This window comes from Hipposideros armiger, unplaced genomic scaffold (genome assembly GCF_001890085.2).
Source record: "Hipposideros armiger isolate ML-2016 unplaced genomic scaffold, ASM189008v1 scaffold_90, whole genome shotgun sequence".
NCBI classification, from domain to species: Eukaryota; Metazoa; Chordata; class Mammalia; order Chiroptera; family Hipposideridae; genus Hipposideros; species Hipposideros armiger.
The window spans coordinates 1,657,454-1,673,479 of record NW_017731440.1 but is presented as its reverse complement, the minus strand read 5'-3'; the positions used below and the strand labels follow the sequence as shown (position 1 = coordinate 1,673,479).

At 37.3% G+C, this 16,026-nt stretch overlaps 1 protein-coding gene across 4 annotated transcripts in view; it reads left to right on the top strand.

Moving 5' to 3' along the window:
• The window catches only part of MIPOL1 (mirror-image polydactyly 1), a 268,247-nt gene extending 254,194 nt beyond the window's left edge, over nt 1-14,053 (top strand). For all 4 annotated transcript variants that reach the window (XM_019644722.1, XM_019644724.1, XM_019644723.1 and 1 more), the window contains one exon: nt 13,307-14,053. In XM_019644722.1, the coding sequence (XP_019500267.1) occupies nt 13,307-13,373 (67 nt within the window). In that variant the 3' untranslated portion in view covers nt 13,374-14,053. The remainder of the gene's footprint in view (nt 1-13,306) is intronic.
• The last annotated feature ends 1,973 nt before the right edge of the window (nt 14,054-16,026 follow it).

Genomic DNA, 16,026 nt, shown 5'->3' with positions numbered 1-16,026 from the left:
ATGATTTTAGCAATTTTATCAGGAAGCAGGCTTGAAGCTCTGCTCTTTGCAACCAGTTGGGAATGTTCTACCAATTAAGAGAAAAGAATAGTTTTCATTGGCCTTACAACATGCTGTCTCGTACTCTGTAAACATAATCATTATAAATATATGAGGCCTTAATATTTATCATCTTTACTGTCAAATTTAAGGTAGTTTCTAGAATATAAAAATCTGTATGTGTTATTACCAGTGCAAATACTGTAAGCCTAAAGGAAATCATGAAAAATCCATCTCACTGAATACATTACTCACTGTAAATAAATTTAAACATAAGTATAATTCACGTTTAAGATCAAAGTAACTTATTCGCCTAAGGCAGTTTTACTAAATAGTGTCCCATTAGCTCGAAAGAGTTAATGTGTGTCCCTATGTCACTAATTTACTGCCAATGAATAATCTAGATACTAAGAATAAATCCCAGTAATCCGTAATACCAACACTTTAACACATAAAAGAAAGATGTATGTGATTTGATTTTAAGACTTCTATGGTGCTTGAAAAGTATTAACTGTGAAGTGAATGGATATTAAAGAATGGAAATTACATTTACAAGTGGCATATAAAAATCAGAAATAAATGAAACTTAGTCAGAAATGCTCATTTTTCTAAGCATCCAGAATTCCTTATCTATAAAGTACAAAAAAATGTGTATATATTTGGGATCGGTACTATTGAGATAGATGAAATATAAATGTTTCTTTCTTTTACATATGTGGTATAAACCTTTTTAACATTTTCCCTTTTTATATGTTGTTGTGATGACAATTCTAATTAAATAATGTGTGTTCTATGACTAGTATGTGTGATAAACTTTTCAGAGAAATCTCTTTTTTCGTGATTATATTACTTAGCTAAATTTTGATGTTTTAGAAAGCTTAATTTATATTCATATAAAATATTTAGGGCTTTATGTAAAATAGCAAGGTCCAACAGCATTCAACTTTAAACTGCCAGAAAGAAGCAGTGACTACTTAGCAGTCTCAAAATACCATGAAGGAGATTGAATTTCCAACTTCTATTTACTGTATTCTTATCTTAAAACCAAGGATCAACTCTCCATAGGGAAAAAAAAAATCCTAGGACAACATAATTGAGCAGTTTGCAAAACAATATTTAAAAAGGAAGTAACTTATCACTCTTAATTTTTAACAAAAGACATTCTAAAAATAGAGAAACTGTGATATTTTAAATAGGACAATGAATGATACAACCAATAAACAGTCCGTTTCAGTCTAAAAGAAATAAATGTCTTCTATGTGCCTTCAGATGTAACTTACGCAGAGGTTCATATGGACTGTCCTAGAAGCTAAAAACCAGAATAAGAAAAAGAACAGGAACCTTCCCACTAACCTTCATCCTTTTTAAAAATACCTCTGACATACCCTGCTTCAATCTAAGAAACCAAGAGTTTTGAATGGAATCGTTAAAATGGTTGTCCTTGTTATCAGTTTGGTTTTTTCTACATTCTGTCATTTGCCTGTTAGTTTTTTACTCTGATGCTTCTCCCATAGAAGATGCATGAGCCATTCATATCCATGGCAATTTTATTCCTTTGTGTGCTTCATATTTCCTCCTGAAAAGTTATGAAATCAAAAGGAAGAGCTGAAGATGCTGATTTTCAGAATCAGTAATTCATTGTTGTCACATTAACAAAATTTTTCCTGATACAAAAAGGATAACCTTAGCTTAGTTCTCACTTAGGGTGAAATTTTATTTAACATCTTGCCCAACAGGCTCCCAAACTCCCTCCATTTAAAGTGGAAGAAATCTCTTCTTTTCAGGTAATTTCTTTATTATTTGATATACTTCTGCGAAAGCCCTTGTCTAAATGACATATTTACTGCAAATCTTTATATGAAGTAATTTGCTTCCTTTATCATTGAAACTTACTTTTAGGAGTCATCATCAAAACTTCAATGTATTACTTTAGAATTGAAACTCCAAATGAAATTACTCCTAATTCCCAGTACATGTGTGTATAGTATTTATTCATAAACAAATAAACGATATCCTTTGATTTTTCTAGAGCCTCTTCTGCTAGGAACCAAGAATACAGTAATGAACAAAATGCACATTGTCCTGCCTTCATGGAACCTCATGGGCTTGTTACTGGTGTTGAGTTTTCTTGGGAATCTTACATGATTTAAATGTTCTCTGATAACAAAAGGAAACAAAACAAAAAACAATAAAATTGTCACTTGATCTTTTTTTTAATGAATTTTATTGGGGTTACACTGGTCAGTAAAATCATATAGGTTTCAAGTGTACATTTCTATAGTACATTATCTACATATTGCATTGTGTGTTCACCACTCAGAGTCAGTTATTTTAATTCATCCTATTATCTCAATCACTTTCTGATGTTAAGTGAGGAGCATAAGCAAATAACTCCATTATCTCCTGTAAGCACTTTTCTAACAGTGTCATCCGTTGCACTCGTGCTGCCATAGACTAACTGGAATCCAGTGGACTATCCAGACATCTAATTTACTAGCACAGTCTTAATTAAGCCCTGGATAAATTATACCAAAGTTTTTATTTTAAAATCAAAAACTTGAAATAAGCACCTTAGAGATATATAAAGAAGAAAATATAGCTTTAATCATTCCCCATGTTCTAATTTTTTTTTAATTGTATTGGGGAATTGGGGGAGGGGAACAGCGTTGGGGAATCGGGGAAGGGGAACAGACAAGTTGCTGTCCTTTTGTTCTTCAGTCTAGTTGTGGAGGACATCACTTCACTGGCCCATGTTGGTATTACCATTGCCCTTTTCCCGGGTGAGGCAGTCGCTCACTGGCCATTGGACGGCTGCTCAGGGAAGCTCACAAAAGCACACGCCAGCTGTCGGCCAGCCCCACTGCAGCCTACGCCGTTGCCAGCAACTCTCAGCAGCCAAGCTCCAGGTCGGGCTGTTGTTCACCATCTTAGCTGTAGAGGGCAGGGTCACTGGCGCGCATGTGCGATCCAAACCAGGGCCCTGTTGCTCAGAGCTGGCGTCCCAAGCCAACTTTTAACCAATGTGCCACTCGGCCAGCCCCTCATGTTCTAATTTTTAAATGAAATAAAACAAAACTAAAATAATTTTTTTAAATTGCCAAGTTTTACATATTTTGATTGTTCTATTATGTTAATTGGTCATCTTATACGAATTGAAATTATGATTGATTGATGAGCCTACTTTTTCAAAATTATGTAGAAGAGAGCAAATTGTCATCTATGTTTAAAATACAGGTAACTTTTCAATGCCTTGTCTACCTTAGGTATTAGTGATAATGAGTAAGGAATATCATATATCTAACCTAAGCACAGTTGAATATACATGTACTAAGTTTTTCAATGTTCTGTTTAACCTCAGAGATAAATCCAAGTTTATTGCTTAATTTCAAGGTGTGAAGCAATTTCTCAGCGTTAATATAAATCTAAAAATAAAGTTAATATAAATCTAAAAGCGTTAATATAAATCTAAAAATAAAGTTAAGCAAAAATAAAGTAGTAAATGAAATGACCCAGGAACTGTGATGGCTGAGTACAGCGTACTCCCACTTTCTCATTTTATCTTCCTATGTCACACACCCTCTTGTTCACAATACTTAAAACCTTAGAGCTAGTTTTAAACGGTATTACAGGGCCGGCCAAGTGGCGCGTTGGTTAAGAGTTGACTTGGGATGCCAGCTCTGAGCAGCAGGGCCCCAGTTCGTATCCGACATGAGGGCCAGTGACACTGCGTCCTCTACAGCTAAGATGGTGAACAACAGCTCGACCTGGAGTTGGGCTGCCGTGAGTCGCCGGTGACAGTGTAGGCTGCAGTGGGTCTGCAGTGGGCTTCCGTGAGCTACCGTGAGTGGCTGGCAGCCAGCGTGAGCAGCCAGCAGCCAGCTGAGCTGCCAAGAGCCACCGTGAGAGGCCATCCAGTGGCCGGAGACTGATCTGCCTCACACGGAAAGAGCACAATGATAATACCAACATGGGCAAGGGAAGCGACGTCCTCCACAACTAGACTGAAGAACAAAAGGACAGCAACTTGTCTGTTCCCCTCCCCCAAGTCCCCAATAAAATCTTTAAAAAAATAATAATATAAAAGGTATTATACCTGGAGCTCACTATAGGAGCCTTTGTAAATGCATTTTTGGTTTCTACTTAATCTCAAAGATTTTGATATGAAGGTTAACAGTGAGATGAATGGTTCATTCCAATTGTTGTAGCATATCCATGTACACTTATCAATGACATTAATTAGGCCAAGATTTTTGACACAATCTTTTGTCAAGAAAGGCATTTTTTGAAATTCCCCTAGTCATTTGCATAGATAATCTTTTTTATAATATGAATCTTAAAAGTGGTATTCATCTAGAGTCCCTATTATCAATCTATTATGAAATTTTTGTGATGTCCTTTTCAAATACTTTCCATGAATTTATATAGTAAATAATTGTCTTGTATCCTCTTTTTCCTTCAGTAAATTGATAATTGTGATAATTACTTTGGCTTTCTATATTTCTGCTATTATCAATTTTTTCCTCATTTTCTCTAGTATTAATAAAATTACAGTTGAAATCTTATTTAACTATTATTGTTATAGTGTCCTATTCTAGGTAAATAAATTAAAACTATCTCCAAATCAGCCACAATTCATTATTGACACTGAGTTTGCTAAGAATACAAAAATGTTTTAGGCTTTAAGTTTATAAAATCAAGGTCTATTTGTAAGTCCCAACCTCTTTAATAGGGAACCTGTTCAGTTATTTTTAAAATGAAGTCCTTTTTGCAAAAGCAAACTGAACAATGCCATCATAGTATTGTTAGATTAGTAACATTTTGGAACTTATTATTTGGTTTTGATGAAGAGTGACTCAAGGACTCTTCAGTGAATGTATCTTGAACATTGAAACACAGACCAATCATTAAACTTTAATTTAAAAATAGAGTAAGTGTATGTGCTGTGAACCATATTAGGCATGATATCACCTTCAGCAAGCAGTGCTTACAAACACCATATTTGCCAAGTATCATCACAGCCTAGAAACTTGTTTCCGTGCCAAAGATGATCAGATTAGACCATCCAGCTTTATCACTCTCTGTCTTACCATTTCGGTGGTACCTACTGATCTCCTGATCAGTGCCATCCCCTGAATGTGAGTTTCGGGCACCTGATTCAGTGTCTCCCTCTCTGCCCCAACTTCTGCGTTCATGCTAGGAAACATCAGTATCAGTGTCAGTCATCTGTCCTATTCTTTTGCCTCCTGAATGCTAATGACCTTTTACCTCTTCTCCACTTCAGCTGCAGTGGATGTTGTCATCACTCAGAACTTTTCTACATCTGAAATTCAAAGATCAAAGCTGCTTTTGACAATAACCACAGGCTTATTCCAACTACTCTTGCTTTTTAGCTTCAACACAGATCAAGACATCTAGTCCCTTGCTCCCTCCATTTTTCCCTGAACTAACAGTCCTTTATATACTTGCTTTCCTCTCCACCCAATCTGCATTCTAGGTTTAATCACTTTCTCCCCAGGGCAAGTCTTCTTAGACCTTTGTCTTTCTCAGCCTACTTGCCCTATAAGTCATACTTATAATGACTTCTTCTTCTATAACTTGCCCTCTCTATATTTACCCTCAAAGTATAGAGCTGATAAAGGGGGAAAAAATGTTATACTACTGTGATGATCAGTGTCTCCTACAAATTTTGAAGTCGCTAGCTGTAGCCAGGCTGTCGATCCCACCTAACATTCCTGTTACAATCCCCAGATCACCTCCCTTTCTGGTCCCATTAAACCATCTCCATTCTCCTCCAGCCTTTTTCTTCACCTTATGTTTTCAGCAGAGAACTTTGCCTCCTACTCCATGGGGAAAATTGAATCTAGCAGGCATGAGTTTCTCTACACCTACAAAATTATCCACAGCTGTATTCTTCCCACCTCTTTCCCTGTAGTCACCAAGGAGAAGTTGGCCAGTCATATTTTCAATGATTATACTGCAAGTCGTCCTTACAATCCCATCCTCTGAGACCCCACTTTAAAAGGTATCATTTTCATCCCTTAGATTTTAGTGTCTTCCTATAGCCTTCTCTCCCATAATCCATAAACATATTCACATGCCACCCATTTCTTTAAAAATTTCCTCAGCCATACATCTCCCTGTAATTACAGTCCTCTTTACTTTCTAACCAAACTCTTACGAAACAGCCTATGCTCGGTCTTCATGTTTTCACATTCCATTCAGGCTTCTTACTTCCATCATGCCATTAAAACGGCACTGAAAAGGTTGTCATTTCCTAATCACATGGACACTTTTCACTTTGATCTGGTTTAAGTATTTAACTCTGCTGATCACTCCCTTCCTGAAATTCTCTTCTTTCCATCGAACCAGCATCCCCAGTGTTATGAGCACTGCACTCTAACCAACTGAACTAACTGGCCGCCCACCGGCAGCTCCGCTTCAATCAAGTCATTGTCTTCAATCTAGTTGTGGAGAGCGCAGCTCACTGGCCCATGTGGGGATCCAACTGGCAATCCTATTGCTCAGAGCTCGTGCTCTAACCAACTGAGGCACCCGGCCGCCCCAATATGGCACCTACTCTTGAGCCATCTTTTGCTTCTCTGTTCTCTCAAATTCATTTGCCAACTTCTTCACTTTAAATATCTGTTTCTATTTTGCTCTCTCCTCTTCCCACCTCACTTCTCCTTTCATATTTCTCTCTAAACATTTCTATCCACTCCCATGGCTTCAGTTGCAACTTAGAGCAAGACCTAGTATGGCCCACCCCTCCAGCCTCATGTCCTGCCCCTGTTCCCGCCCCCCCCCACACACACACACACTTTATGATCCTGAGAAACATACTACTGGTAGGACTTGACACACATCACGCTTTCACGTCTCTGTGCCTTCACACGTTCTGTTTTCTCTGTCTGGAATGCCCATCCTGCCCCCTCCCCATACCACTCTTCTCGAGGTGACGATTTCCTCCTTATCCTCGGATACCTAACTCAGTCATCATCAAGAAGCTTTTCCAGGCCCTTCCTTTCCTTCCCTACTCAAGCTAGGTCCCCTTTAATACCTGTGCCCATCCTTTTATTACAGCATTTACCAATAACGTATTGGAGTTACCCATATAAAGATCAACTTCCCCACCTTACTGCCCCTTATGAACAGAGGCCATGTCCTATCCTTTGAATAATCAGTGCCTACAACAATGCCTGATACATAGAAACTACAGAGCAAATGCTGATTGGTTAAACTGATATCTAGATCATAAACGTAGAATTTTCTCTTTAACACAGACTCTTATATACAAGTGCCTACTTAACATCCCGACTTACTGTCCCAACAACACTTCAGATTTATATGGACCTAACTGAACTCATCCTCCACACACACATACTCCCCAGCAAATAGCTGCTGCTTTTCCTCTCTACTGTCTTGGTTAGTGTATCACTATTCATCCAAAACTGACACCTGGAAGTCATCCTTTTTTATCACCCCATCTTACCCTGTCATACCCTCAAAAGTCACTAAGTCCCTTTGATTCCAAATCTTAGATATCTTTCAAAATCAGCCCCTTCTTTTCATCTTCACTGCTGCAGCTCTTGTTGAAATCTCACTAGGATTACTTTTTTATTGTGATAAATCTTTATAACATAAAATTTACCATTTCAACTATTTTTAAGTGTACAGTTTGGGGTCCTTAAGCACATTCATATTGTTTTGCTCGCTAGTATTATTGTAATAAGGAGCTATCTGGACTTCCTACCTACAGGCTAACTTGCCTCCATCCCATCCCTACATTCTTGCCAGTGGGATCTTTCTAAAATGCAAATAACTAGATGACTTAAAACCCCTTTATTGCTTCCCACTGTCTATATTAGTGGTTTCACCACAAAGTCTTCACAGGTCCAAGCTGAGGGGAAGAAAAAAATAATACAATGTACCAAGTTTTTCTAAATTGTTTCAACTTCAAGGTTGAGGGAATTTCTGAATGGCAGTGCTCATCAATATAAATACTGAGGGCCGGCCGAGTGGTGTGTTGGTAAAGAGATGGCTTGGGACACCAGTTCTGAGCAGCAGGGCCCCAGTTCGATCCCACATGAGGGCCAGTGACACTGCCCTCTACAGCTAAGATGGTGAACAACAGCTCGACCTGGAGCTGGGCTGCTGTGAGTCGCCGGTGACGGCGTAGGCTGCAGCCCCTGCTGCAGTGGGCTGCCATAAGCTACCGTGTGTGGCCGGCAGCCAGCGTGAGTGGTCATCCAATGGCCGGCGACCGATCTGCCTCAGCCGGGAAAAGTGCAATGATAATACCAACATGGGCCAGTGAAGCAACGTCCTCCACAACTAGACTGAAGAACAAAAAAGGACAGCAACTTGTCTGTTCCCTTTCCCCAATTCCCCAATAAAATCTTGAAAAAAAAAAAGATAAATACTAAAACATATGAAGGAGGTAAGATAATAAGTTTTAGATATGCTGGGTATCCTGTGCCTTTGGAATAAACAAGAAGAGATGTCCTGAAGGCAGTTGGATATGTGAGTCTGAAACTGAGAAGAGAGTTTTTGGATGGGAACCTGTGTTTGGAAGTCATAAGCATTTAAGTAGAATCAAGGGAGCAGGTAACATCTCTTGAGGAAAGCATGGAGAGTATAAAGATGATAAAATAAATCAACATTCAAAAGATCAGCAGAGGGCGGCCGAGTGGCACGTTGGTTAAGAGCTGACTTAGGACGCCAGAGGGCTCCGGTTCGGATCCCACACATGAGGGCCAGTGACACTGCCCTCTACAGCTAAGATGCTGAACAACAGCTCGACCTGGAGCTGGGCTGCCGTGAGTCGCCGGTGACGGCGTAGGCTGCAGCCCCTGCTGCAGTGGGTTGCCATGGGCTACCGTGTGTAGCCAGCAGCCAGCGTGAGCGGCCAACAGCCGCCGTGAGCGGCCATCCAGACTCGGCCGGGAAGAGTGCAATGATGGTGCCAACTTGGGCCAGTGAAGCAATGTCCTCCACAACTAGACTGAAGAACAAAAGGACAGCAACTTGTCTGTTCCCATCCCCCCAATTACCCAATAAAAAAAATCTTTAAAAAAAAAAAAAAAGACCAGCAGAAGAACAGCCATAAAGCAAAAGAAAGGAATACATTAACGTCTTCTTCTCTGCCTGCTGCCATGGTTGAAAGAGAGCAAGAGCTTTGATACTGATGGCAAACCATCAGGACAGCATTTTTCGTGGCTTTTCTGTCTCCTCTGCTGGAAGGATGATTAGTACCCGTCTCTCTTGAATTTCCCTGGTTCTTTCTCTTTGAAAAAAAAAATTAAAAAGCCAACTATGTTTAATGGGGTAACCTCATTGCTTAAATAATAGGAATGGTTTTTCTGGAGAGAAAATTGTCTAGCCAATAAGAATGCTACTCTCAAATTGACAAATACAAAAGTTACTCTCAAAAATGGAATCTATAGTGAGATTTTTATTTTGGTACAATTGAGTTAATGATGAAAAATTTGTTCTGTTTTTACTCTTTTCTGTCACTTTGCAAAAAAAAAATCTAAGAGAAGATGTGGTACATATATACAATGGAGTATTACTCAGCCATACGAAAAGTGAAATAGTGCATTTTGTGACAACATGGATGGATCTTGAGATTATCATTCTAAGCAAAATAAGTCAGACAGAAAAAGTCAAAAACCATATGATTTCACGTACGTATGGGATATAAAACTGAAAGCAACAAGCGAACAAGACAGACAAACCAGCAAAAACTCATAGACCCAGACAGCAGTTTAGTGTGGTTACCAGAGGGTATAGGGGGAGGGGAGATAGAAGAGGATAAAGGGGGTCAAATATATGGTGATGGAAGGAGAACTGACTCTGGGTGGTGAACACACAATGTAATATATAGATGATGTATTACAGAATTGTGCACTTGAAACCTGTATAATTTTATCAACCAATGTCATCTTAATACACTTAATTCAAAAAATCGTGTAGTCAATAAGAGTAATTCAAGCCCACAAAAATTCTGAAATAAGCTTTAAAAATTGCAGTACTTTTGGAAGTGATATAGCACATCAGAGAGATTGGGGATGTGGTCATTAGACCTAGCATTGCATCCCAGCTCCAGAATTCACTAGTGTGTGTGGCTCTGATCACATTACCCTCTATATGCTCTGGTTTTGTCATCTGATGAAAACATCTCCATGGAGTTAAAATGAAAACTAAGTATGTACATAACTCACTCCTCATAGATCCTGGCACATACTATTCAATAAGTGTTACTTGCCTCTTTAAATATATCACAATATTCATTGAGTGAAAAATAGAAGTAAACCAATTATAAAAATTGGTAAATAACTTATGGTTCATCCACTTGATGGAAAGCTATTTTATTGTTCTACATACATGTTGTGTAAATACATAGAAAATATAAAAATAATGTTAATTGAAAAAATAAGATTTCTATCTAAAATATAGCTGTAAGTATATTTTTCAAGTTTATATAGAAATTATAGTAAATTGTAATTACTATTTCCTAATTATGTGCAGTGTCCTCAATTTCCTGTCTTATAATGTGTGCTAAAATAGCAGGTGAAGTATACCCACAACTATGTTCCCAATTTGACTTAAGAACTTGAGGAAAATATTTAATGAAGCTATTATGACAAATAATCCCTTAACCTTTAATCTGAGCTCTGTAGTTCTCTATCAGTCCAAACCCTAGAGGAAGTCGCTTGGAACTAAGAACAAGGAAACCAGGCCCGGATCTGACACTGTTTTACCACAGGACCTTGTAGAAGGATTTACTTGTCTGTGCATCAGTTTCTTCATGTTTAAAATGGAGAAATCCCAACCCTAGCTTTAACCCTTTTCCCATTTCATAAAGGCCTTGGGAAGCTTTCGTTGAGTAACATGTAAAACAGTTGGAGCCGATTTCAGTAAGCCACATAATTTTTAAGAAGATATTATTGATTTGCACGGTAAAGAACAGCCTGCAGGCCAGCCCTGCAAGGCGTTTCAGCAGACACCCACACCTCCCTTCCTGTTGGCACGGCCCACCTTTGGCAGGTGTATTCCATTCCTTACAGGAAGGAATAGGTGCTTCATTGTGTTTCAGCCGTTAGTGAGCTTTCACAGAACTAAGTAATTGACATTTTTCTCATTTCTGAGATCAAATTTTCATAAATCATTCAACCTGGATAAACTGAGAATGTGGTTGATCTAGTAATTGTTGAAATGTAGGAAAGACATTGCAAAACATGATATTTAAGTATTTCCTCCTCACCCCTTCCCTTAGCAAGATGTACTAGTTGCAAATGGAAAGACATCACAAAGTATAAAAGGGAGCAAAAGTGAGATGAGCCTGTCTGTAAAGGAGAAGCCGAAAGAAGCACAATACAGATTCATGTCAGTAATTTGGGCTTTTATTGATTGAGAATTTGTAGTGATAATAATAACTGTGCAGAATAGAGCTTACTTTCACATTATGAGGAAGTCCTTTTCATAGTGCACAGGATATTGTGGAGGGGTATATATTTAACAAACTTGAAAGTAATATTTTCAGACTTTTTACAATATATGTGGAGATACGCATTTAATAGCTTGTCAAGATTTCTGCTGGCAGCCATTTGTTAATGTTAATTCAAGTTACTGTCATATTTTAACAATACACTTAAAATTTTATGTGACATTTTTCTTCCCCTTCCTCCACAATTTGAGTTAGAGAAACTGTCCATATTAAAGGATTTATATAATCCTACAAATCATAATATTCAGAGTGTAAAAGATATAACAGCACTAGTTTTTATCACTAGGGAAAGTCCACCTTGTACAGGCTGATCTGTGACTGCAGTGAATTGTTCCGTGGTTCTTCCAGTGCAGTGTTTGTACCACCACTAGCCTGGAGCTGTTTTAATGAGGTATAATACTTAACTTACATTTGAGAAATTTGTAGTAACAAAGGTATGCAAGATTTGCATTTTTACTCTAAGATCAGTACTATATTCCTCAAAGCCAAGATTTTTGATGCACTGAATTCATGTCATGTTCCTGTTTTCCAACAGAACTCAATGTACGCAGAGTCATCCAGTAAACTTGAGCTAGTTTTCAGTGTTGTATGTAGCTGATGGGTCCCTCTGAACCAGCGTGCATGCCACTAAGAATACCCTCATTCCGTTAGTGTCTAGCTCTGTGCTAAGTTTATTTGCAAAGAACCCTCATGCATGGATCCATATCAGTGAAGCAAGCTGGAGCAGACTAGGCTGTGTCGCTCAGCAGTCTTTGAGGAGGGAGGGCTGTGTGTATGAAAAACGGCTGGGCATGATTTTCACTTATAAAGATTTCTCTGTGTATGACACCAAGCAAGTTTTTGGTTAAGGTTTTGTACTTTCAGTAAAGAAAATTTTTAAAAGCACATAACACAATGAATGGCCTGATTTCCATCATCTTTTGTCAAGCAAAACTCTCACTGACCCACATGAATGCAATCTCCCTCCCACAGTGTAGCCTAAGAACACCACAGAATGGACTTCAGAACTTTTCATTCTATTTTCCGTATAATTGGTGAGTTTTCAATCAACTAAAAATCACTTATCTTTGACTAAAAAGCACATATCGTCATCCCTAACCTATTCATGCTAAGGAATAGGAACTTCTTTTTAAATGGAGTGCAAAAAGTCTTGCTTTTTTGGCATCAAATAATTTTTATATATTTAAATTATTTCCATGCCACTGAGACATGAAGTTTTTACCCCCTAGCCACCTAATTCCTGGCTTTATTTTCATCAGCTGATGCTATGAAAAAGAAATCTAATTTGTAAGAATTGTACACTATACCAATGTGTCGCTTATTTAGCTAAGCAACAGGTGTAAGATTGCTGGTATTCTGTATTGAAATATGTACTTCTTAGGTAAAAATCAGCTTGACATTGCTCTACATTTAATACTACGCCATTCTGTCATTACATAGTAAATGATTGAATCACAACCTTAACACAAGGAGGTAAATGCATTGAAATGAGTATCATATATGTTTCATGTAGCATCTAATGCTGACTTAATGTGAAGAAGATCTGGGTTAAAGTTTGTGTTGTTGCTGTTTTTATAACCTCAAATACTTGACATTCTGCACCAGTGTCTCTCGCTTACAGTAATGCTTTGTTTCTTAACATGACTCGCAGGGCTATTTGGTCGCAAGCAAATACTGTCCTTTTTCAGCCCAAACATTCCTGATAATAATTGTACTTTCATATTCTTTTTTTCCCTTCCCACTCCCCTGCCCCCAACTTAGGTTGGAAAGGCTGGTGGACGTCCTGAGGAAGAAGGTGGGAACAGGCACCATGAGGACAGTGATCTGACTGAAAAAACGACCGTCTGGGAAGCAGTCACATCTGGTGACCAGGCTGCTTCATTCAACACTGTGTAAACACTAAAGCCTTAACTTAGCAAACAGTTGTTAGAAGTGGGACACTCCAGCCACATTCCAAGCCGAGATAAAATCAAATCACAAATGTTTAACCACTTTGCTGCTGACTTGAGTTATTTATCCAAATGTATTAACTATAGACTTTTACCAACGGGTAGCTATAAAGTTGTAGTTTATTTCGTAACTATTTTCCATCTCACTGTATTTAATATAACTCTTTTTACTGAGAGACTATTATAGAAATAGTCTGAAGTTGGTCAGGATCGTCTCTTCACATATGGCTCTTTTGGAATCAAAATGCAGCAAAGTAAATATTGTCTAAACCTTAATCCACTGTGTTAGGTCAAAACTTCAAATCTATGCATTTTTCAATATAGAATTTATTTCTTACCTGATGAGAGAAGCTCAGACATGAGTGTATAGCCTTCCTTCAATGCATGCATGTAATCTTTGTTAGTGTCCAAGAATATTAAGTATGGATACCAAGAAGTAAATGTATAATTTGTTTTAGTAAGAGTTTAATACATTAAAATTACATGAATCAAGGCACCATTTTTGTTTCATTACAAAAAATGCAAACTGTTTTCAATAAACAGAAGATATTGTTCATGTTTACTTGTAAATTCACATTGTCAGTATATTTTAATGTTTGGTCTGAATAATTACCTAAACTCTATTTAGCTGTAGAAATTGCCAGATCTGTCTAATGGACTGGGACCTTTGGGCTTGAAAATGTGCATGTGCCAGCATGACTCCGTCCTAGAAGGCTAAGAGGCCATCAAACATGTTAAGTATTCTTTTTTATTATCTTCATTTAGATTATCATTTGAATTTTTGTTGTGGAGGGGGAGAATCCAATATATAATATACAATAAAACTATAATGTAAAAATATATGGACTTGGAAAAAAGTGAACCTATAACTTGGTTCAGGTTACCTACTTTGTCTTTTGTTTAAGAGATAACTTAAACTAGTTACAGCATAGCAGTCACTTCTAATCATGACATTATTAATAAAGGTCAGATGTATATCTTTAGCTATAGGAAAATTATCTTTCTTTTAGATTGAATAGATGAGAGGCCAATAGAAAATGACTATGTCTGGAACTGGATGAAAAAGACAAGTAAGGACTGAATTCATGAAAATTTTGTAGGCAAATGAAAGTTTTTCTAAGTCTATACAATTTTTTAATTCATCTTTAAGACTGAGCTAAATTATCTATCGTTGCCTATTTTCAGGACCAATGTAGAATCATTTATCGCATCATTCTTTCATACACCATTGGAGATTATCCATTTGAATTTTTTTCACTCTGCAGGAAAATGAAAGGTGTTTTAGCATAGAGTGACAAAAGAATCATAATACTAACAAACTCAATTTCTTCCTTATTATATCCATTAAATTAACTGAGAGTTAGAATCATCCCTTTGAATTAAAATTTAGAATTCATTCATGTTATCTGCTTTTATTTTTTAAACTAATAATTAGAAAATAAGGAACAACAGGGGTTAAAAATAAACTAACTGGATTTACTCTATAATCCTAAAGAGAATTATAGCCTCTCCTAGGCCAGTGACTGTAAAAATAGAGATATTGGAAATAATTTGGTCGTGCATGGAGTCTTGTGTCCAGGCTCTAATTGAAACATGTAACAGCTCCATGTGTGAAGAAACAACAACTTGCAAGTCATGAAGGTAAGTAAAGAGAAACAATTCTTGTCACAGAAATAGTCCATTCCTGAATCCTCTTCAAATAGATCACAAGTAAACTCGAATTTTCAGGTTAGTCCTGAAGAATAGACAAACCTTTCTTGAGTTATTTTGCTTGGGATTTTGTAAAACACAAAGTATAACGTAAAGACATTTTATAATTCACAAACATTTCTTTCTGTACCTAAACAATCAGATTAGAGCAACCAATTCCTGTAATCAATATCTAGAACTTTTGTAGAATTTGATATTATGAAGTTAAATTTACAAAAATTCTAACATCTGCTATTGTTGATTGTACGTACTCTCCTCCAACATATCACATCCCCTAGCAAATGAATGGTGTATAAAATTACAAATGCCAAGTAGTACAGCCAAATATTATCATTAATTGATTTCTTGCACTTAAAAATGTCCACCAACAATGTTTCAAATAGTCTTTTTTGTGTGTCTGAGGGAATAACCTTGCTCGGTGAAGATCAGTTCTCTACATATTCAATAATAAAGCAACTTCGGAAGTATTCCACACAGCCCAGAGGTGTTGCCTTGAGTTTGCTTTAAACATCAAGTCTGATTCCTGCAGTAACATGAGAATTCACTGCTTGTAAAAAGAAGGAGTTCAGAAGTTAAGGCAAACAAGATAATACAAACATATGTAGCACTTGATGATTTTAAAAGTTCTTCCACATTTGTATTTTTTGACCCTATCAACAACCACATAATAACAACAACAATAAGTTGTATGTATCAGCTGCATAATGATGATAATTTTCATATTATTGTTATTACATACATTTTACCAATGAGGAAACAGACTCAGAGAGGCTAGGAACTTGTCAAGGACTGGCTAGGACTAGCAACTGAGGTCTTATGACT